Raw genomic sequence first — 22,147 nt, 5'->3', positions numbered from 1 at the left:
GTGGACTTGCAGCAGCTACATCGTAGTATATACATCATATCTAGTTAACGTTGGCTCGGCTAGCATGCTAACAGCAACAACAAGCGTACCGGTGAGTGAGCCGTGTTGTTTCGTCCCAGCGAGCCCGCCACTCGGAGCTCAAACCCCCCTGAGCACCAGCCACTGCATGGATGGAGCAGCTAATCACCTCCACCTGAAACGGTCCTGGCCTCGGTAATGGTTGTCAACACAGCGGAAAGAATCTCAATTAGCTAGTCCATGTTTTCTTGATGATCGAGCATCACCGATGGAGTCCATCGCATCGCACACAGCTAACGTTAACTAGCTTGTTGATGGACTTTAGTTAGCCCGGTGAACAGACCAGCAGCGCTAGCCCCGCCCCCTGTGGAGTTTCTCTGTCATTTGGCGCCCCCTTTGGGAAAGATGTGGTACTGCAGTGTCAGATGTTGTCAGCTGTACTGTAGCCGTTGGGTGTCGCTGTTTACAAAATGTACACAATTACAATGTTTTATCAGAAACAAATTGTAGCTGCAAAGATCAATGACAGTGAGAAAGAATGATAGCCATAGAAAAAACTACTACTATTTTTTGTTGGACAAAGGTCATTTAGACATTCTCCATTACTCTGCTTTTAACCTGTGATACTATTTTTTATGTTTCACTATTGTCGTCTTTCTTGCTTTCTTGCTGCCTCTATTAGTGCCTTGAGTACCTTTTAAAATCGCTATACAAAAACATTTTATTATTATTATTATGGTATTAGTCATGCTCCTAAAAAAAACTAAAAACTTGTTTTGCAAGAGACAACAATCACGTGCACTTTAATTGAACACAGCAGACAATACAAATATAGGCAGGGCAGTCAATAACCAGTAAACTTGTGACAAGGCAATGCCATAGCATAAATCTACAAATAAAAGTTTGTGGGTTTTCAGTATACGGCTTAAACATATTTTTTAAGGACGCTGAATAAAATCATAAGTCTGTGTCTACCTCCTATCATTTAGTCGTGCGCTTTCTCTCCTGGTGTTGCAATGTCTAGTCTGTCAGTGCACAGACATGACTGATCCTGAAAGACCATTCAGAAAAAAAACAATAGGCATACCATCTGTTTCTGCAGATTCATGAAAGCTATCATCTCCTTAAATTTGTATTCATGAGCTTTACAAGCTTCCTTGCAACAGCAGGGGATTTGTAAATCTGGATTAGTCTTTGTAATTTTGGTAACATAATTCTAACCCAAGACAATTATAGTAGATAGTAGAAAGTATGTCTTCACTCTCAAGTACCTGCACGCTGTTGTATGAGCATGTTTCAACAGGCTTGTTGTAGAAACAGCCTGCCCTATCTTAAGCAATCCACACACGGTATAAAACAAAAGGCTAAGCCACTGGTCCATGTGATGCGTCCCGAAAGCAAATTCATATTGCAAAGATACAAGAACAACGTAAACATTTTGCACCACATTATATGCCTTTAAAAAAAACAAAAAGTATAAATATGACACCCCTGTGTATAAAACTCAATGTACCAACAAAGATATTTCATGGCTATGTGGAATGTATAACACCTGTAGCAGATCCACTCCCTTTTTTGCAGCAGGCTTAGACCTGTTGTAACTTTAGAATTTTAGATGGAGGTTTTGACTGAGAAGGGATCCCTCAACAATTCAAAATTACCTTTAAATATATGTTGCTCATGTGAAGCCAAGGCAAACAGGCTATGCATGCTCAAACAAGTGGTATACATAGATTTATTATTCAAACATAAAACTTGGATATTGCAACATACTTATTTAAAATCCTTTTCTAATCAGCCAAACATGGTCAAATAACAGGAGAGGAAGTTTCCATTTCTATAAATATGTTGTTAGTGTTAATAACCTGACTTTTGTTCATAATGGTGAAAGACGCAACAATTGTATACTGAAACCTTCATTAGCTACTGCATTTTGTTTCCATTGTTACCTTATGGTGCACACTGGAACAATATTGTTCCCCTGAGTACTGTATATGAAGAGAATGACAAGTCTACTTTGAACCTTGTGGCTTCTAATAATAATTAAACAAAATGCATGTTAATTAAACGACAATCTACTTTACAGATCATTTATTTAAACTATTTCTCTTCAGTTTTATTTATTTATTTTATTTGTGTCATGTCATTCATTCAATGCATCCCATTTTATTTTGAAATACTCACCTCTTGTCTCATGTCAGACACTTACTGCCCTTGTGAATTCTTTAATTCCTTTAAGATAGAAGAGCGCTGCACAAACAACTGGTACAGCTTAAAGGTCAGACCAGTGCACCCAACCTGCCCAAAAGCTCCTTTCTGACCACTTAAGGGAGAATTTGGTGATTTTCCAATGGGCTTTGTATAATTACAACGTGGCTACTATACACATTAATAAAGTTTAACTTCCCTCCATGTTACCAGCACCCGGAGGTCCACGCTCATTTTCCAGCAGTGGTCCACCGGTTGACGCAACTTTCTCCAGCTCTACGGCTGTAGTTCAAACTACAGATTGTACTTTCGTATTTTTTGTACGGCTGCTTGGAGAGAGGGGCATAGTAAAGCCTAGCGCTGGAATTGGTCATTGGGGGCTGGCCTACTTCGTACATAAACCAGAATACACTGCGGAGGAACGACAGAGTATGGAAGAGGAAGAGGCCTAGAGTCACGCGGTGGCCTTCGACTGCATAGACAGCCCAATTAAATGGAAGTACCATATTTCCAGCAGTGAAATACTTATTTAAGCAGCAATATTACTTTGCTTGAGGTCTGGGATACATATTGCAATATTACTATTTTTATTATTTCTGTTTGCCAGTCATGTTTGCCGATTTAAACCATGTCCAGCACTTACATTAGAAATACTTTTGTCATGAGAAAATCTGTTCAAATACTCAAAAGACGTGATGTTACTCAAACATTTTTGATACATAATGTTTATTAAGAAAGAAAAAAAAAAAAAAAAAAAATCATGTGTTATTTTTCATTTTTCACACTTTCTGAACGTTAACAATGCCTTCTCTTATATGGCTTCCCATTAACTCATTTTTTCTCTTCTTTTTTGTTCAGCCATTTCTAAACAGCATGGAAAAAACATCTACATGAGCTTACAGATCTGACCCTTTAGCATCAGCCCAAACACCATTCCTAATCAAGCATGGTGGCACAGAAACCAGGCAGAGATGCTAGAAAAGATTACAAATTAGAGGAAGAGTAGGTAACAGAGAGAGCGGAATCATGGCAGGTGTGTTTCAGTCACTTGGCTTTCTTCTCTTCTGCAATATCTGTGTGATCACAAGAGAGAGACAGAGGTGATCAACCTATAACTGATGCTGGAAAAAAAGATTAGTCCTCAACGGTTGTCCGGACAAGAAAAAACAAACCAATATAGCATGGTGTTTAAACATTAGCAACCTTGGAAGAGAAACAAAATCTTAAAATGAAAGCTAAAGAGGCAAAGATATCACACATTTTAGTGTATAGTATGGGGGCAAGCTCCCAAAACACTGGATCCTCCATTTCCCATAATGCAACTCAATAACATCTCGTTTTAGTTTAATGGAAACTTTCTTTGGAACTCCACAGTACAAATTAATCACAGAAAGCCTGTGTCAGAAACTGGGAGTGTTCAGGCCAAACCCGCTATTCCAGATGACATCACTCTGACGTCAGATTAAGAAAGACTCTTCAGAGCCACAGAAGACCGTATACAATTGTGTTCACAGGCTGTCTAGTAATGTAGAATGCACCAGCAGTGCCACCTGATTCAGTGCTTTGGTTCCTCCCCACTGACATAACAGCCAGGGCCGTTTGCCACACTTTAACCTAAGCTCTTCCTGCTGCTTCATGTCAGATTAGCATGAAGCAGCACAAGGACAAACTCTGATGAGGTTTAAGGGTGGATCAGCTAGACCTACCTTTTGCAGTTGGAAGAGGGTTTTTTTCTTTTGTTTGAGTCTTCCTGAGCGACTTTGCCTGGAACGTCTCCACCTCCGAATTGATTGGATCTTTCATAGCTTTCTAATGAAAAAAAAAAAAAAAAAGACAGAAAGAGATTAAAAACACAGATACAAAAATGACATGATAAAATGTTCAGGGAATGCTCGAGAAAGAATAAACACACAACTCTCTGGAGTTATGTCAGCCAGTCACAAGAAACAACATGGACCTACTCTATGACGTACTGGCTCACGATGAACAAATAGCTCATATGTGTTGTCGTGTTACACTGTACTGTTTTTACAGGTATTCAGCTCCACATGCATATGGGGATTAGAGGGAAACATGCTGTATTGAACATCCTGGGAATAGAGCGATACAGTAGTCTAACTTGCTTGAAATTAATGCATGAATCCGTTTGAGAAATGAATGTTAATATTTTTGTTTAAAGTGATACATCACTGTACTGGTGACGTGATTTTCAAAATTGTGATCAGTATCCGAAATAATTTTAGGTACTTACCTCTTCGATGGCTATCTTCTCATCCTCAATTACTGTGTGATCACAAGAGAGACAGAGACAAAGATGAGGGGACCAATCTATAACTGAGCTGTAGGTTCATCAACTTTGAAAGATTAGTTGATGGACAGGACAAGAAAACAAATTGACATAGTACTCTGTATAGACATCATCATCCTGTAGTAATACACAGAACAATGCTAATCTAAAGCATCAGTGTCAAATATTTAAGATGGTGTGGAAGATTATCAGATTTGTACAGACTACAGTGCAAGAAGTTAAAGGATACTGCACTGTCACAAAGTTGGGAACCTTAAAGGAGGTTCTAAACTGCATATTCCCAGTTTTTGACACAGGCTTCCTGTGATTAATTTGTAGTCTTCAAGTCTAACTCGCTATTCCAGATGACATCAGATTAAGACAGACCAAGTAGACATTGTAACTATGTTGCAAATGGCACACTTCTTTTCTGTATGAACATACTGCAGCTTCCATAACAAAGTATGTGCTGTTGCATACAGTATGCATCAATTGGGACAGACTACTTTGTCACAACATGACTCCTTGAGATTTGAACCTCTTGTTCTCATACATCCACTGTGCAGCAGATTGTGGGTTAGAATAGCCAGAAAAGCATGCTGGTTTGTATACTGCAAAATGTATCTTGATGAATTAGGACATCCTGATATTTTTGGCCTACTGCATGTGACACACTAAATCATTTTTTGCATACTAAATAGTATGTTAATATGGGTATTGGAAACCACCAGTACACAACCGTTTTTACAGGTTGTAGACTACTCTCCATGAAACGTTAACTTAACTCTTAAATCTTGAAGTGCCCCTTTCATGTAATGTCTGTCTATTGCTTCAGCAGCAATGCACAACACCGAACAAGAACTGAAGAAACATGATCAAGGGCGGAGCAGATAGATTTAAAACACCTACCTTCTTTAGTTGGAAGAGGGTTTTTTTCTTTTGTCACCGTCTTCTTGAGCACGCATTCCTTCTTGAACTCCTCCACCTTCTCATTGAGCTTCTCCTTCTGAACTTTCTAATGGAAAACATTGACAAAGAGCAAAAAATATTGAAATCAAAAACAGACTTTTAACATTTTATCATGTTATGTTAATTTTCAGAGAATGTATGAGAAAGAATAAACACACAATCCCGTCATTATTTCCTCACTGGAGGTGCAGTATTAAAGCAAGCTCCACCTCAGTTTAAAAATACAGTACTGGGCCGAACCCTGGAGTTATGTCAGCCAGTCATAAGAAACAACATGGACCTACTCTATGACGTACTGGCTCACGATGAACAAATAGCTCATATGTGTTGTCGTGTTACACTGTACTGTTATTTACAGGTACTCAGTTTCACATGCATATGGGGATTAGAGGGAAACATGCTGTATTGAACATTGATCTGCATTCATGTGTAGTCATTAAATGGAAATGCAATTATATTGATATAAACTTAAACCTTTAGGTGCTGTGTAGACTATTAGCAGGATTTTGAAGTGGATTCTGTATTCTAGCCAGAGCCAATGAAGTGATTTCAGTACAGTGTCTATTTCTATGATTTTCAATATTTATCTCTATTTTATCACGTGTCTTGAGTTTTTTGAAAAACACTTAAATTACATGCATTATTATTATTATGTACAGGAGTAATCTGTTCACATTTAAAGTATGTGTAAGGTCTCTGGCTGCTGCATTGTGAGTAAGAGCAGGTAACCGCAAAGGACTGAATGAAAGCAATCATGGCAGGTATGTTTTAGGTACTTACCTCTTCGATGGCCATCTTCTCATCCTCAATCACTGTGTGATCACAAGAGAGACAGAGACAAGGATGAGGGGACCAATCTATAACTGAGCCGTAGGTTCATCAACTTTCAAAGATTAGTGCCAATTAATTAGCAGCACAAGAAAACAAGTATTCATTCAATGGACATACTCATTTGTCATAACATTACTCATTGAGCTTTGACCCTCCTCATACATTCAGTGCAAAGAGGATTGTGGGTCAGAATGCTGGTTTGTATACTGCAAAATGCATCTGGATGAATTAGAACATCCTGATATTTTTGGCCTACTGCATGTGACACACCATGTCTTCGGGCACACTAAATATTGTTTTTGCATACTAAATAGTATGTTAATATGGGTATTGGAAACCACCAGTATACAACCGTTTTCACAGGTTGTAGACTACTCTCCATGAAACATTAACTTAACTGTGTAAAATCTATGAAGTGCCCCTTTCATGTAATGTCTGTCTATTACTTCAGCAGCAATGCACAACACAAAGCCGAACAAGAACTGAAGAAACATGATCAAGGGCGAAGCAGATAGATTTAAAAACACCTACCGGCTGTAGTTGGAAGAGGGTTTTTTTCTTTTGTCACCGTCTTCTTGAGCACGCATTCCTTCTTGAACTCCTCCACCTTCTCATTGAGTTTCTCCTTCTGAACTTTCTAATGGAGAAAAATTGACAAAGAGCAAAAAAATGTATTAAAATCAAAAACAGACTTTGAAAATTAACATGACATGATAAAAATGTTCAGGGAATGCATGCGAAAGAATAAACACACAATCCCATCATCATTTCATCACTGGAGGTGCCGTATTAAAGCAAGCTCCATCTCAGTTTAAAAATACAGTACTGGGCCGAACCCTGGAGTTATGTCAGCCAGTCACAAGAAACAACATGGACCTACTCTATGACGTACTGGCTCACGATGAACAAATAGCTTGTATGTGTTGTCGTGTTACACTGTACTGTTTTTACAGGTATTCAGCTCCACATGCATATGGGGATTAGAGGGAAACATGCTGTATTGAACATTGATCTGCATTCATGTGTAGTCATTGAATGGAAATGCCAATTTTATTGATATAAACTTAAACATTTAGGTGCTTTGTAGACTATTAGCAGGATTTTAAAGTTGATTCTGTATTGTAGCCAGAGCCAATGAAGTGATTTCAGTACAGTGTCTATTTCTATGATTTTCAATATTTATCCTGTGTTTTGAGTTTTTTGAAAAACACTTATTAAATTAAATGTATTATTATCATCATCATGTACAGGAGTAATATGTTAAAATGTAAAGTATGTGTAATGTCTCTGGCTGCTGCATTGTGAGTAAGCTGGAGCTTTTCTACTGAATGGATAATACTGTGAATAGAGCGATCCAGTAGTCTAACCTGCTTCACATGAATGCGAGAATCCTTTTCTGAGAATCCGTTTGAGATATGAATGCTAACATTTTGGTTTAAAGTGATAAATTGCTGTTCTGGTGATATGATTTTAAAAATTTAGATCAGTATCCAAAAATAATAGAGGATTGCTCACTGTATTTTAGGAAAGTGCATCTGCATGGGAAATAAACATTTCATGAGAACATAACATTTGCATTTTGCTTGTGGCACTATACAGTTGAGAAAGTCACAGAAAACCGAGGCCGAGATGACGGACAGGATTCCTAATTTGAGTAAGAGCAGGTAACCGCAAAGGACTGCATGAAAGCAATCATGGCAGGTATGTTTTAGGTACATACCTCTTCGATGGCTATCTTCTCATCCTCAATCACTGTGTGATCACAAGAGAGACAGAGACAAAGATGAGGGGACCAATCTATAACTGAGCCATAGGTTCATCAGCAGTCATCAAAGATCATCATTGAGCTTTGACCCTCTTTCTCATACATCCAGTGTGCAAAGGATTGTGGGTCAGAATGCTGGATTGTATACTGCAAAATGCATGCGGATGAATTAGGACATCCTGGTATTTTTGGCCTACTGCATGCGACAAACCATGTATTGGGACGCACTAAATATTTGTTTTTGCATACTAAATAGTATGGTAATATGGGTATTGGAAACCACCAGTATACAACCATTTTCACAGGTTGTAGACTACTCTCCATGAAACGTTAACTTAACTCTGTGTGTAAAATCGACCCTTTCATGTAATGTCTGTCTATTACTTCAGCAGCAATGCACAACACAAAGCCGAACAAGGAGCTGAAGAAACATAATCAAGGGTGGATCAGATGATTTTAAACACCTACCGGCTGTAGTTGGAAGAGGGTTTTTTTCTTTTGTCACCGTCTTCTTGAGCACGCATTCCTTCTTGAACTCCTCCACCTTCTCATTGAGTTTCTCCTTCTGAACTTTCTAAATGGAGAAAAAAAAAAATTTGACAGAAAAGAGCAATGATTGAAATCAAAATACTTTAAACATTTTATCATGTTATGTTAATTTTCAGAGAATGTACGAGAAAGAATAAACACACAATCCCATCATCATTTAGTCACTGGAGGTGCAGTATTGAAATTAAGCTCAACCTCAGTTTAAAAAGACAGTACTGGGCTGAACCCTGGCATTATGTCAGCCAGTCACAAGAAACAACATGGACCTACTTTATGACTAAAGGCACGTATTAAATTAAATGCATTATTATTCAGTACAGGAGTAATGTTCAAATTTAGAGTATTGGAACTTCTTTGGCTGCTGCATTGTGAATAAGCTGGAGCTGTCGTACTGACGGAATAATCCCGGGAATAGAGCAGTAGTCTAACCTGCTTGACATGAATAAAGCGCTGTTCTGGTGATCTGATTTTTTAAAAATCAGCATCCAAAATGATACCTAGGCTTGCGCACTGTATTTAAGGAAAGTGTCTGCAATTGTTCCAGAAAATATAAGAAAAAAAAAAAGACAGCAGACCATGTTTTTGCCTGCAACACTACACAGTTGAGAAATTCACCGAAAACCAAGGTGGAGATATTTGACAGGATTCATAATTGGAAGGAGAGCAGGTAACAGCAAAGGACTGAATTAAAGCAATCATGGCAGGTATGTTTTAGGTACTTACCTCGTCGATGGCTATCTTCTCATCCTCAATCACTGTGTGATCACAAGAGAGACAGAGACAAGGATGAGGGGACCAATCTATAACTGAGCCGTAGGTTCAGAAAAACACTGACATGTCATGACATGACATGCAGTGCCACCTGATTCAGTGCTTTGGTTCCTCCCCACTGACATAACGGCCAGGGCTGTTTGCCACACTTTAACTTATCTAAAGCACTTTTATGTAAAGCGTCAGTGTCAAATATTCTAGATGGCGTGTAAAATTTGAATTTCCACTCACTGGTGAACAGACGGTTCAACTCTGAACACACAAGGAGATAAACAATGGATTATGTCAAAGTTACACTTTTGAGAACAATGTCAAGTGACTGGTTAATAAGTACACTAGGAAATAGGATGTCTTGAATGTTCAGCACTGGATTCTCTAACTCACATAATGCAACCCAACATCATCCTTTATGAGACAAACTAGCACAACAGTAGATACTGAGGTTGCTTGTAGTCCGATTGAAAAAGAGCCAGGCAGCAGGGCGCCTCTCTGCCACAGCAAAATCATCATTGCAAGACCAAAGCTGATATCTATACAGTCTACCTGTTGGGACTCATAAAATGTATATAAAGAGAGAATTGAAATGCCCACTAAACAGAGGCCACACACACACCTCTCTTAACCTTATACTAAGTCCTTACCTTAAAATACAAGTATCTCGTTTCCAAAAGTACAGCGAGTCCCAACAATGCAACTGTGTTAACAGATTTATGTCTCAACAAGATGAGCACAATACGCCCACACACACAGTTTAAACTCCTCTTCCTGCTTATCTGAGGTGAGGCCTTTTTATTGTGCAGTAAGTTGTCTGGGTCACTGATTTATTGCTCTAATAAAAAGTGACAACAATTTTTTTGTTTCACTCCACAAATGGCTAGCATGACACCCCATTTCCTCTATAGCCTCTTAGGGAAGACAGCTATCTGTTGATACATTTTCCTTTGAAAAGGTTGGCATTAATTAAACAGAACAAGGACAAACTATCAGGTAGCAGGGTGTGCACCTGCAGTTAATCAGTAAAGCAATGTTTGCAGTTGCCTTTCATGAAGATAGGCAGGAAGGAGTTTAGCTGTGACGAACAAGGAGCTGGGGAAAAGCTGAAACCTGGCAGAAGGGCGGGTTCTTGGTACACGTACCCTGAGTCGTTGGAAGAGGGTTTTTTTCTTGCACTTCAGTCCTCTTGAGACTACTTTTTTTAAACGTCTTCACCTCCTTACTGACTGGACATTTAGAGCTCATTTTGGAAGAGTTTACCTGGAGAAAAGTGTTTGAGAAAGCAAGAAAAACACGATCCCATTATTATTATTTCATCACTGAAGACGTTGCCAGCAGTCTTCAGTCCCACACAGGTATGCACACTAAACCCGACATGGGTTTAAAAAAAAAAAAAAGGAAGAAGAAAAAAAAAAAACCCTGGAACTATATAAACCAGTCACCAGAAATAACATAACCCCCCTTGTTCGTGATTAACAAACGCATACAAGGAAACAGCTTGCGAGCAGAAGTCCTATCAGACCACACCCCACTGTATAACGGAGGAGGAAAAGTTTGTCGAGGAAAATGTTTGGCCTGTAGCAGAAATGTTGACTAACACCTAACTTTAAAAAAAACAAAAACACATTTCCTTGACATAAAAGTTTGCATTACATTACAATGCTTTTTTTTTTAAGTGTACGATCTGATAAACAGCGATAACTCAGAAAAACTGTACCTGGTGCAGAAGTGCGTAGCGTTCTTTGCAGGTAAAATGCGTCTGTCCAATATGTCCAAAGCCAACGCTTAAAGTAGAGGGAACACGCCCTTCTGCACGCCAACATGGACACCAATGCTCTAGCTCCTATTGGCTCCCAAAGATCAGTGGACGAGTTTTGATTGGACAATGTTGGTGTCTGGGCATGCACAACAGCTGCCCGTTCTTGTTGAGGAATGTTGCAATCGTTCCTCCCCTTACCTGCGTAGCGTAATGCTGAACTTCCATTATGGTGGATGTGGCTGTTTTTATTTGTATTTTACGCGCACGCACACCATCTAGTGGACGGCTTGTGACATTACATGATTTACGAAAACATCAAGAACATCACAGAAACTTTTTAAAAGCATGATGGATACGATTCATTTATAAATGCACTTTGAGAGAGAAAAGTCTGTATTCTGCAATTATTATGATGATGATGTTATCCCCTGTTGATTTCTGTGGTGGAAATGCTCTTATTATCCGTCTCGGTGTAAGTCTTTTTAAACTGAAATAAGGAATACTGAGAAAAAGTCTGCATGAACAAGAACATTTAAACACATGGAGAGCAAAGGTGGGGGCTCTTAATTCCTGAAAAGCTTCGGATGAAATGTTTAAAATAATGAGATCCAACAACAACCGTTATGCTTCTGAGCATTTATTCCTGCGCAGGAAGGGACAAGTCTGCAGAACGATGAACGTCCAGCAGAGAAGCACAAATTCACTTTGGTTTTGGGCTCAGTTATATACCATTCCTGAGCACACAAACATGCACAGATAGAGAGCGTGTAAGGAAGGGATGAAAAGGTGACTTCATTGTCTCAATAAGGTTACGAGTTTCTGACCATAAAAATGAATCTGGTCGAGGAGTTTCACAAACTAGGTTTGTGAAAAAAGATTATTGCCAGCAAAAGCACTACATGATTATATTGAATATAATATGATAGGATATTAAACCCTGCAACAATTATAAGTGCAGTATTTGTTCCAATACAGGCCGCTCTGGTGCACTTCCTAAATAATTGCAGAATCAGACAGTACAGAAAGGAGGAATGAGTCGCAAGAGCGAGAGCAGGCTCCGGTACAAGTTATTGTGTTTGTGGCAGGAACTAAAACTAGTATCAAATGCAAACTCAATAGAAATGTTTTCTCCATCACATTTCACAGTATACTTGGATGTAACAGACAGGTGGTAGACATGTTTCTTTCACAGTCAAACAGATAGTGTTTCTAAATCGGCTACATTGTGAAAACACTTATTTATTCCATCCATTGTCATCGTCTCCAAACCGAGATCACCCTCACAGATCAGAGTTTAGAGAACTCTATGGACATCCTGTTATACGAGCTGGTGACCTTTGTTGGATGTCATTTATTCCCACTTTTCTCTCTTGCAATTTCTTCTTTCTAAATGTTAATAAAAACAAAAAAATACAAATGGCAAATAAGCAAAGTACCTCCAAAGCCACAGAGGACATTACTCATCTGTTGCTAACCTGAGTATGACGAGTAAACGGGTAATATTCCCCATGAAACGGTAAAAATACAAGGCACCTGATTCCCCAGCACCATTTTTATATTATCAATATATTTAACTTAACGTTAACGTTCTTTGCGATAAATTATTGAGCACCTCAGAAACCACCGTTCAAGCCTTGGCAGTGGTGACTTGAACTTGCGTCTGCATTCTGATACATTGGTTCTGTTTGTTGATACGATTCATGACGGATCATGTCCTTGACCCTGCACTTGCAATTCCGATGAAAAGTTTTAAAAACTATTTTCATGAAGAATATAAATAATACATAATAAAAATAATAATAAATAAATACTTTGTTTATTGGCATTTCTTCAGCCTGAACGCTTCTGCTGCCTGTCGTAGATAGCAGTGGTGATTCCCCATGTAATGCATGATCTCAAAATAACCAGTGAACCTCCTCTGTACAGCAGAGCAACACTCCGCTGCCGAGATTCCCACAGCATCCTCCAAGAAGCCATGACCCCTTTCACCTCCCCTCCCACCTGTGCCTGCATGTTTGCCACTAGCACAGAGAGTGGGTAAAGAGTCAAGCTGGTGGCCATGGAGGTCAGCGTCCCGGAGATGAAGGAGGAAACCACTGGAGAAAGCCCCTGTGCCTCAACGACAGCACGCACCGGCCCCTTCAGGCCAAAGTAGAGGGAGCTGCCGAGAGCGTTGCGGGCTGTGATGGGCAGCAAGGCTCTGTAGTACCCTAAGGCCGGCCTCTGTGCGTTCAGCCTGACAAGAACGCTCTTCAGCGTCGGTAGACAGCGGTCGTTTTGGCCGTTTTGCAACACATTCTGGACGCGCTCAAAGGGGGTAAAAACCACTGCCTCTACCAAACCTGCACCAAAACCAGCGAGGGCAGGCAGGGCACAGGAGGAGATTGCTTGTTGGGATGACAGGGAGAGCTGGTGGAGGAGGGTGTCCTGGAGGCCAAAGAGCAGCGTGCCACTCAGGGTCTTCATCAGTAATGGCGGGGCCACGCCCCTGTAGAGCTTTACAGGTCCCTCCTTGAGGAGCTGTCCCACTGCCCGGTGAACAGATGCGTTGTGGATTTGTTGACGGAAAATAGTTTTGTAGACAGGGAAGACAATGAGGGTGGGGAGGGTGGATAGCAAGCTGGAGGTCCCTCCGTGCAAGTAGCTGTGGAAACGAATCATTTGATCCCCGAGGCCACGTTCATCTTGTTCATCAGGGTTTCCTGCCATCCTTGAGCGGAGCAAAAATGCAAATCACAAATCATTTCCTTGTCACCGACTGCCTACTGGCAAAGAAGAAATAAAACTGAAATTTGAGGGAAGAAGAACAGCCAAAGAAATTACACTTAAATCATATTAATTTAACAAGTATTATCATATTAACAAGTCTTGAGATCATAACAAATCTGAGATGCATTTTACTTACTTGGTCAGCTAGTAAACAGTAAAACAAAAAAAAACATTAAATATATAGAGCCTATCTGCTCAAATGTCCTCCGTCTCCTGCAGAAAGATGAAGGCAGCACGGGCGTCTATATTTGTTCTTTCTTCCACTGCACGCGTAGAGTTAATTTCGGGTAATTCTCCTCGTTTCTACCCGAATACGGGAAACATAACCGGAAGTCAAACCTGATCTAAAAACATGTAACAGTTTCGGTATCAAGATGAAAGGGCGCACTGTGCATTAAGCTGCCGGTGATGGGCCCGCCTCTTCTAGAATAATTATTGGCCAAGACGGACTACGTCACGTGGTTGGCGATTGGTTCATTTGCCTCTCAATCAAAGTGTTTTCTTTCTTCGGAACAAGGGTGTGTCTAATCATAACAATAGACCTACTACTGCCATTATTTATTTTTATTTAGTTTACCCTTTGACAAACACAGACGTGACGGGTCTAATATCAGACAATATATTTGGATTTAACATTAACAATGATAGTCTAAATGATGTTTCAAAGCATTATTGACCAGTCTCCAGACCATCAATTGCTGCCTGGGAAAAACTGAACATGGAAAATTTGTTTAACACAAGGGTCAAAATCCCAGAAAAAAAAAAGGCCATACCCAGGGACTGCAGATGGAAATTAGTTTCTAGCCACTACAACAATTTATTGTGCATTGTTTTTAGAAGAAAAAGAAGATCTATAGTCCTGGTCATATTTAACTTTTTCATATTGAGCTTAAATGCATAATAAATTGTGCTTTGCTTACATGCAAGATGCACTCATCCAGAAACGAAACAAGTGCCAGTTTTAAGATTTTAGGCATATTTATTTTATTAAGAACGCAGCCTCAGATAACCGGTGCATTCACCAAACGGAAGTAAACAAACATTTGGAGATGCACATTAATGACAAATCCTTCCTCCATACAAAGACCAACATGAAGAAAAAAAAAAAAAAAAAGCAGATGACCATTTCTTACGGAAGCTCCAGCCTGCAGAGACCCCAAACTAAAAACCCCACCCCAGACAGCTTCTCGATAAATAGCCCATCAAGTAGAACCTTTAAGGGAAAATCCTGGCCACACCCCACTCAATGAGTTGAAAATAAACATCCCAGACAAGAACGCTCTTCATCCAGTGAGAAGATGAACACACCAAAATGGGGAGTAACATAGGGGGGTGGTGCTGGAGGAAAATTTAATTATATGTCTGACTGCTGAGGCACTCTTGGGTTGAGTGGAGCTTCAGTGGCACTGTAAACTAGTTCAATACACATTCACTTCATCAATTATATTCTTTCAAACTGCAGAGAACACAGGAACAACAAAGTTCATTGTAACAAAAAGCAATGTAACAGCTTTATATGGTAGACGCATCTCCTGACCACTGGAACCTGCCAGGGATATTTATACAAGCTCTTTGACCCGATATTGAAACGAAACCTGAGGGCTGTACTAGGAAGCGAGATTAGTTGTTTCGCAAGGCGTTACAAAGACGTCTCTTTTAACCTGGCTAGAACGCCATGGGAAGTTATGCTGCAGAACCAACCTGATCCGGAGTAGTTTTAGCTGGCAATTTGCTATAAATTTAGCTTTAAATAATCAACTTCTTTAGGAATAGTGACAATGCCGTGACTCGCCAATCTATGAGATACAGAATCTTGTCTGAGGGAATTTTTAGAGCCATAACGTTACGTTATTTATGAAACTGAACACAGTTCAAAATCTAAGTAAGAATACAGTTTGTTTTTATTGTATTCAAGGTTGTTGCTGCTCTCACTGGACTACTGATGGCCATTTTCCGACATTGGCTTGAAGAAAAGCCAAAGGAGTTTACTATATTATTAATCAGTATGACCTCTACTTGCATATGAAATGCAGTACAATTCCTTCAAACCATTTCATTACTGCTTTTGATGTTTTTATGCTCCGTCCTGATTTGCCGAAGTTCATTTTACACTGCTAAAACACTAGAAAAAATAAAATAATCTATTGGCATTTAACACCGTTAATATTCAATCAAATTAATTTCAATTTGTTTTGGCCTAAATCTAAAGTGATCTCCACCGATCGTTCATTACGTATGGTGTGAGACCTAAATGCTGGAGTGTGAGAAAGAAAGCCTGGGTCAACAAAGCAAGTTGACGCATTTCCCATTATCTCTGATCTATCGAGCCAGCTAAGGCAAACAACCCTGGCTCCGTTTAACTTTCTTCGTAGTATAACCCTCTGGAGAGGTGAAATGGTCAGGAGATACTCTGTACCTACATGTTATGAAGGGGGGGGGGGGGGGGCAAAGTTCACAGTGGATAAACAACTATTTATCCAAGTACAATAAATATGCTGGCCTAAATTGGTAGGTTGCGATTGCTTTGGTGCCCAGACACAAAGGGACACTGCTCAAGGGGAAAAGGGACTTAAGTGAGGGGGTCAGCATTAGTACTAACAGACATGACAGTTTTTTTTTTTTTTTTTTCCCCCTTTCTTTTCTTCACAGTTAGTTAGCAGAACATCTTTGCTAATGGGTGTGTTTGGGTTGGAGAATTCCCTCTTCTCTTATTTGGTGCAACAGCGCACGTAGACGGGAGACATCATCTGTTACAAGGGAACGTGGCTGAACAGGTACGACACTGACTCGCCGTTGTGAGTTCTACGGATGGCCTCTGCAAGGATCATGGAGATGTCAATAACCTGGGGAGGGAGAGAGGATGGGTTGTGAATATAACAAGACAGGATATTTGGTTACTGAATCAAATAGAAATAATTGTGCTTTATAAAACTTTAAATAGAACTCTTTGTTAGACAATTATGCAATTCACGACTCACTCTGGGTTTTGGGTGACACTTAAAAGAAATAGATTATCAAAATGATAAATGCTGTAATCTGACCTGTATTTTGGGACAATGCTTCATCTTCTCCTCCTGAGGGATTGTATTGGTGACCACCACAGCTTCAAAGCAGGCATTGTTGATGCGCGAGATAGCTGGGCCAGAGAAGATGCCATGGGTTAGGATGGCATACACCTTGGTGGCACCAGCAGAAATTAGTCTATAGAGAGAGAAAAGAGAAAAAATACAATACTCCACGTGACTGGTTATATCTTAATTTAACTCAGTAATGATCTTTCAAAGTTAGCTTGACATCAGGACCATGGAAACCACAGTCACCCTCTTGTCAGAGATCAAGGCTTTTTATGATGTAAAGTTCTTAATGTTTTTATTGCAGGAGGTAAATATACGGGCTTACTTGTCAGCAGCATGACAGATTGTGCCACATGTGTCAGCCATGTCATCCACTAGAATAGCAACCCGATCGGTCACGTCTCCAACGAGAACCATGCGGTCCACCTCATTTGCCTTTTTCCTCTCCTTGTGAATAAGGGCAAAGTCCACATTCAGCCGGTCTGCTATGGAGGTGACTCTGCAAAGGGAGAGAATAATGTCCACAAGTCAAAGCTAGTGTGCATGCCAAAGTGTATACCGCTGTAAACACACGCGTCAAACTAGAACCTTGTCAGAGATAAGTAAAGCCCACACAAGTTTAATCTAAAGTCAATTCCAGAGGAGATGCTCAAGGGTAGAACACCTACAGTACGGCAAGTGTTACTGGCATACCTCTTGGCTCCTCCTGCATCGGGTGAAACAATGGTACAGTTTTTCCATTCAGGGATGTTCTCTTTGATCCATTTCAGCACAGCTGGCTCTGCATACAAATTATCCACAGGGATATCAAAGAACCCCTGGAAAGAAGGGTACATGGACTTGGGTGACCAAAGCTGAGCATGAAGGACCAACACAAGGCTAATATCTGTCTTTGTTGACATCTATATAAACCAGGTTGTGGAAGTCAAGTTTCTAATGTAGGTCAACAAATATCACCCCAAAGGACAGATTATCAGCAGGATACTGAATAGGATGCATTTGTTTAGGTCTACTTGTGTACTACTCACCTGTATCTGTGAGGCATGCAAGTCCATGGTAATTATATGGTCAGCGCCTGATACCGACAACATGTTGGCCACCAACTTGGCAGAGATGGGAGCGCGGCTCTGCAATGAAAATAGATCTCGTCAGTCAGATGGAAAAAGTGAACTGGCAAGCATGGCTTGTTTCTAAAAATAACACTACTGGCATAAAATTATGCCAGTAGTGTTATCTTTTAGACTCTAGACCTCAAATTAGTTATTGATACTCTATATCTAATATATATAATATCACTGGCATGTACAGTTAAACAGTCAAATAAGTTAAAAATAAATGCATTTGGCCCAACTGCATAATGGCTTTTAACATAGGAAAAACAAAACTAAGTGCTACATAACAAACTCGTGACAATCCTGGATGATTTGGGGTCTTGCATGACAATAAAAAAACAAACATTGTGATTTGGTAGTTAAAAGTGTAAAACATTCCATTCATGCAAATTCAACCAAATGTTGGAATGGGAGTAAATAGCAACAAGCCAAGAACAAAACAACAAACAGGAAGTGCAGTTGAATCAGCAAAGCAGAAAGAACAAGAGAAAGGGAAAAACAAATTAAAAAGCACATATGCCTTATTGGGTGGTTACTGATGGGCATGGCTGCAGGCTTCATGTCATGATGCTGGATGGCAAATGGCATGACAGAAGTAATTAGACAGATATCCCTCACCCCCACCTTGTCCTTCTTGTCTTGCCGGGCATACGGAAAGCAGGGGATGACAGCCGAGACCCTGGAGGCAGAGGCAATCTTGCAGGCGTTGATCATGATCAGCAGCTCCATCAAATTGTCATTGATCTCCCCACAGCCACTCTGCACGATGTAGACGTCCTCCCCACGGACGCTCTCCCCGATCTCCACGCTGCCAGAAGAGAGGCGACAAAACGAACAGCTCTCAGTGCCGTAAACAATGGCGCGTGATGTTAAACATGGGGAAAGCGCCCCACTCAATAGGAGATAGCATTATAGCTGCAGTTTACTGCGGGGACTACGGTGGCTTTGTTAGCATTGTGAGCAAGCCATGCGTGGACTACAAGTTCCGAAAAACATGCGCGGCAATTTCACCATGACACCATGTTTCTAAAATAACGCTACGTATGGCCAAGGCTACAACGTTTGCGCAGCGGGTACACGTTCCCTTTGTCAGTGCGCCTCTATGAAGTAGCACCACCTGCACACAACTCACCATGTTTCTTGGTTGCTAAATTTCTTCGTAACGACCTTCCCTAGCTCGAGACCCAGGCGGTCTGCTATTTTCTGAGACAGGTCCGGATGTGAGCTCCCGCTAAATATTTTGATATTCGGCATTTTGTTGCGGTCCAGGGCGTCGTTCAGTCCAAGCGCGTAGCGGCAGCTGTAGACAACAACAACTGGAGATCGGCCAACGGTTGATAAGCAACTCTTATCGAGCTGTAGACTGTTCCCTACCTATCCACCATTATGTCCCACACATCACGCGTGCGGTTCTTCCTCCCGGAGCGGCGCGCACGCTTTCCTTTACGTTCTGCCGCGGTGACGTCACTCCGCGGTAGGGGAAGCCAAGAACAGGGGCACGTGAGCGCGGGAGCGAGGAGGTACGACCACGGAAAGTCTTCATCGCTACAAGCTATTGCAAATTAGAAGCGTATTGTCAGTCAACGCTAATACAATGTTTTACAGACACACAAAGTTTTAACGGCCCATTGTCCTAGAGTTGTTCTTGTTATTGCCAAAAATTAGTAGAACAATTTCAAAATTGTTTCATAACAAACACGGATATTGGTAAGATAAGGTAACACGAGTGACATTTGTACATGTCACAGCGGAAAAGCACATGTGTATATTGGCATTAACTATGGTAGCATCCCACTGAGTTCCTGTTCGGTGCATGCTGGCTCACTGGAGAAGCTTAGGACAGCTACAACAACTGGGCCATGGTCATGTTACATTTCACCTGTGCATTTCCTACAAAATGTCTGCCTTAAGAAAATGTCTATAGATGTGGAATCTGCAGTAAATGTAGACTTCTGTATTCACCTCCTCCACTGCAATGACTGTAGGCCAAAGCACGTGTTGGATATAGTTATATTTAGGCTGTCTAGATTCAGAGGTAACACAACTGCTCATTCTCCTTGGTTTGTCATTACAGCTAAATCTATATGACATGTTTCTGGCTGGCAACTCCCTTCTAGGACCTAAGCAACAACCTGCCAAACTTTGGGACTTTGACAAATGTCCTTCACCAAAATGCAGAAGTGGTAAGTAGGCCTTTTCACTGCATTTTTTTATCCTGTCAAAGGAGGAACATCACAGGCATTACTAATAACGTCAATGGCTGTGACATCAATTAAAATATCCCAGTAGGCCTTATAAACCAAGGAAATGGGAGATTAGAGCCAGCATGCCCAATACCAAGACCTCCTGCTGTGACACTGTCACAATGCCTACAGTCAATAACGCCTGTTAACTATTAGCAGTGGTATATTAATGTGTTTAGTTTTGACTGGTGTGTGAGAACTCATCACAACCACAGACAGCTGAATTTGTGGTGGATTATCTTTCTTGTTTCCAGTTTTGTAGATGATAAAACTTGAGGCGCAAGAAAGTCTGGCACAAGAGAGTCTGGTGGTTGGCTCAGCTTCAATCTGCTTTTCAAATGTTTAGGAATAATATATATTTTCTAAATATCTAAAATGTCAACAACACAAAACCATTTTATTGCCAGTAGTCGGTGTTGTGTCAAGGTTTCCACTGTTGAGTCAACAACAAGCAGCAAGAACCAGTAATAGAGTTTTCTGTCTTTTTATCTTTTCCTGGACGCCATTGGCTTGAAGCCATTCTAATGGACACATTGTCACTACGGAAAGTTTACGGCATGCAATGTCATTTCCAAATTCTCTGAAAGAGTTTATATTATATACTTTATTGCTTGTAAAACATGAGTTAACTTTGTACACAGACAGAAGACCACAGTGACGACAAGATCATTGACAGTAAATAAAGACAGGAATGAATTAGGTGCACATAAAGAAACAATGGATTGAGCCATGGCAGGCTCATTGTGTGAATGAAACACAGACAAATCCACATAGTTTAGCAAAGCAACTGAACAATGACAAACCACAGAAAATGTTGATCAGAATGTTAAAATCTTCAATAGCATAGGAGAAACATTGTCTGATATTTTTGTTTATAAAAATAAACATGTCCCATGCTTTATATTCGATATATACTCATTAAAATATATGTTTTGCTATTAGTCTCTATGTTACATTACTACTATAAATAATTACCTTACAGACATGTTTTATCTTTTTACAAAAGAGTGAAGATTTAGGATAAATCGTAATGATACAGGTAATGTTTCAAAAGTGTCTTATTCTTTCAAATATGTTAACTTACTATTTACATTTGTGTAGAATAATACATTTCAATACTGAATATCATTGGAAAAACATTGACATATTTATTTTTTGCTTGTTTTTTCCACTTTAGAAATGGAAAATGATCTATACAATCAGTATCATCACCTTCAATGGCCAAAGTAGTTGCCCCTGAAACTCTTAATATATAAAGGAAAACATGCAGTACAGTGAAAGAGAGAATGCTGCATATGCCTTTGGAAAATGCCACATCAACAGCAAAAGACCAACCGTTAAAAGAGAGTGCTTGTGAACACTACCAATGGGTTCTGAAACCAAGAAAAGTAGTACAACAAAGCCGATATACTGATACATTGGAGGTCAATCTCTGTGTAAAATGAAAGGTGTTATAGTATGGGGAGTATTATTGCTAAATTGAAGATAAATCACATAGTCACATACATATTAATAAATGATCATCAAAGCTGAAAACAAAAAAGTGGCTCAGATTTACAGCAGTATAAAGCCATAATTTGGCTAGAAAATACAATATTTTTTTGCATTTAAATGCCCCCCTATCCCCCATTTATTTATAGCCAAACAACAAACACTTAAATACCATTACCCAGGCTGGATATTAACCTCATAAACAGTGTTTTATAAACCTTTGTAGTTCATTGGACAACCACATTATATCCCAAAGAACTGACAAATACATTTTGTGCAAGAAACGGCAATATTGTGTTTCGTAGTA

At 40.0% G+C, this 22,147-nt stretch overlaps 3 protein-coding genes across 3 annotated transcripts; all 3 read right to left on the bottom strand.

The window, feature by feature from the left end:
- Positions 1-2,941: 2,941 nt before the first annotated feature.
- Positions 2,942-11,180, bottom strand: tmsb1 (thymosin beta 1). Its single transcript, XM_079229111.1, has 11 exons — positions 11,110-11,180; positions 10,535-10,652; positions 9,351-9,382; positions 8,547-8,652; positions 8,034-8,065; positions 6,845-6,950; positions 6,263-6,294; positions 5,423-5,528; positions 4,478-4,509; positions 3,933-4,035; positions 2,942-3,299 (listed from the first exon to the last, which is right to left on the bottom strand). The coding sequence occupies exons 2-11, from the start codon at positions 10,635-10,637 to the stop codon at positions 3,271-3,273; spliced, it is 681 nt and encodes a 226-aa protein (XP_079085237.1). The 5' UTR covers positions 10,638-10,652; positions 11,110-11,180; the 3' UTR covers positions 2,942-3,270.
- A 1,801-nt stretch (positions 11,181-12,981) lies between these two features.
- On the bottom strand, positions 12,982-13,860 carry LOC306746191 (solute carrier family 25 member 53-like; the record flags this gene model as incomplete). Its single annotated transcript, XM_079229066.1, has 1 exon — positions 12,982-13,860. One exon carries the CDS (start codon positions 13,858-13,860, stop codon positions 12,982-12,984), a length of 879 nt encoding a protein of 292 aa, XP_079085192.1.
- A 1,040-nt stretch (positions 13,861-14,900) lies between these two features.
- Positions 14,901-19,499, bottom strand: prps1b (phosphoribosyl pyrophosphate synthetase 1B). Its single transcript, XM_079228339.1, has 7 exons — positions 19,239-19,499; positions 18,731-18,914; positions 18,023-18,121; positions 17,688-17,812; positions 17,320-17,493; positions 16,962-17,121; positions 14,901-16,763 (listed from the first exon to the last, which is right to left on the bottom strand). Exons 1-7 carry the CDS (start codon positions 19,358-19,360, stop codon positions 16,671-16,673), a joined length of 957 nt encoding a protein of 318 aa, XP_079084465.1. The 5' UTR covers positions 19,361-19,499; the 3' UTR covers positions 14,901-16,670.
- Positions 19,500-22,147: the final 2,648 nt, after the last annotated feature.

Source organism: Taurulus bubalis (genome assembly GCF_910589615.1).
Source record: "Taurulus bubalis genome assembly, chromosome: 13".
Classification (NCBI taxonomy): Eukaryota; Metazoa; Chordata; class Actinopteri; order Perciformes; family Cottidae; genus Taurulus; species Taurulus bubalis.
The sequence above is the reverse complement of the archived record's forward strand: the minus strand, read 5'-3'. Positions and strand labels throughout refer to the sequence as shown.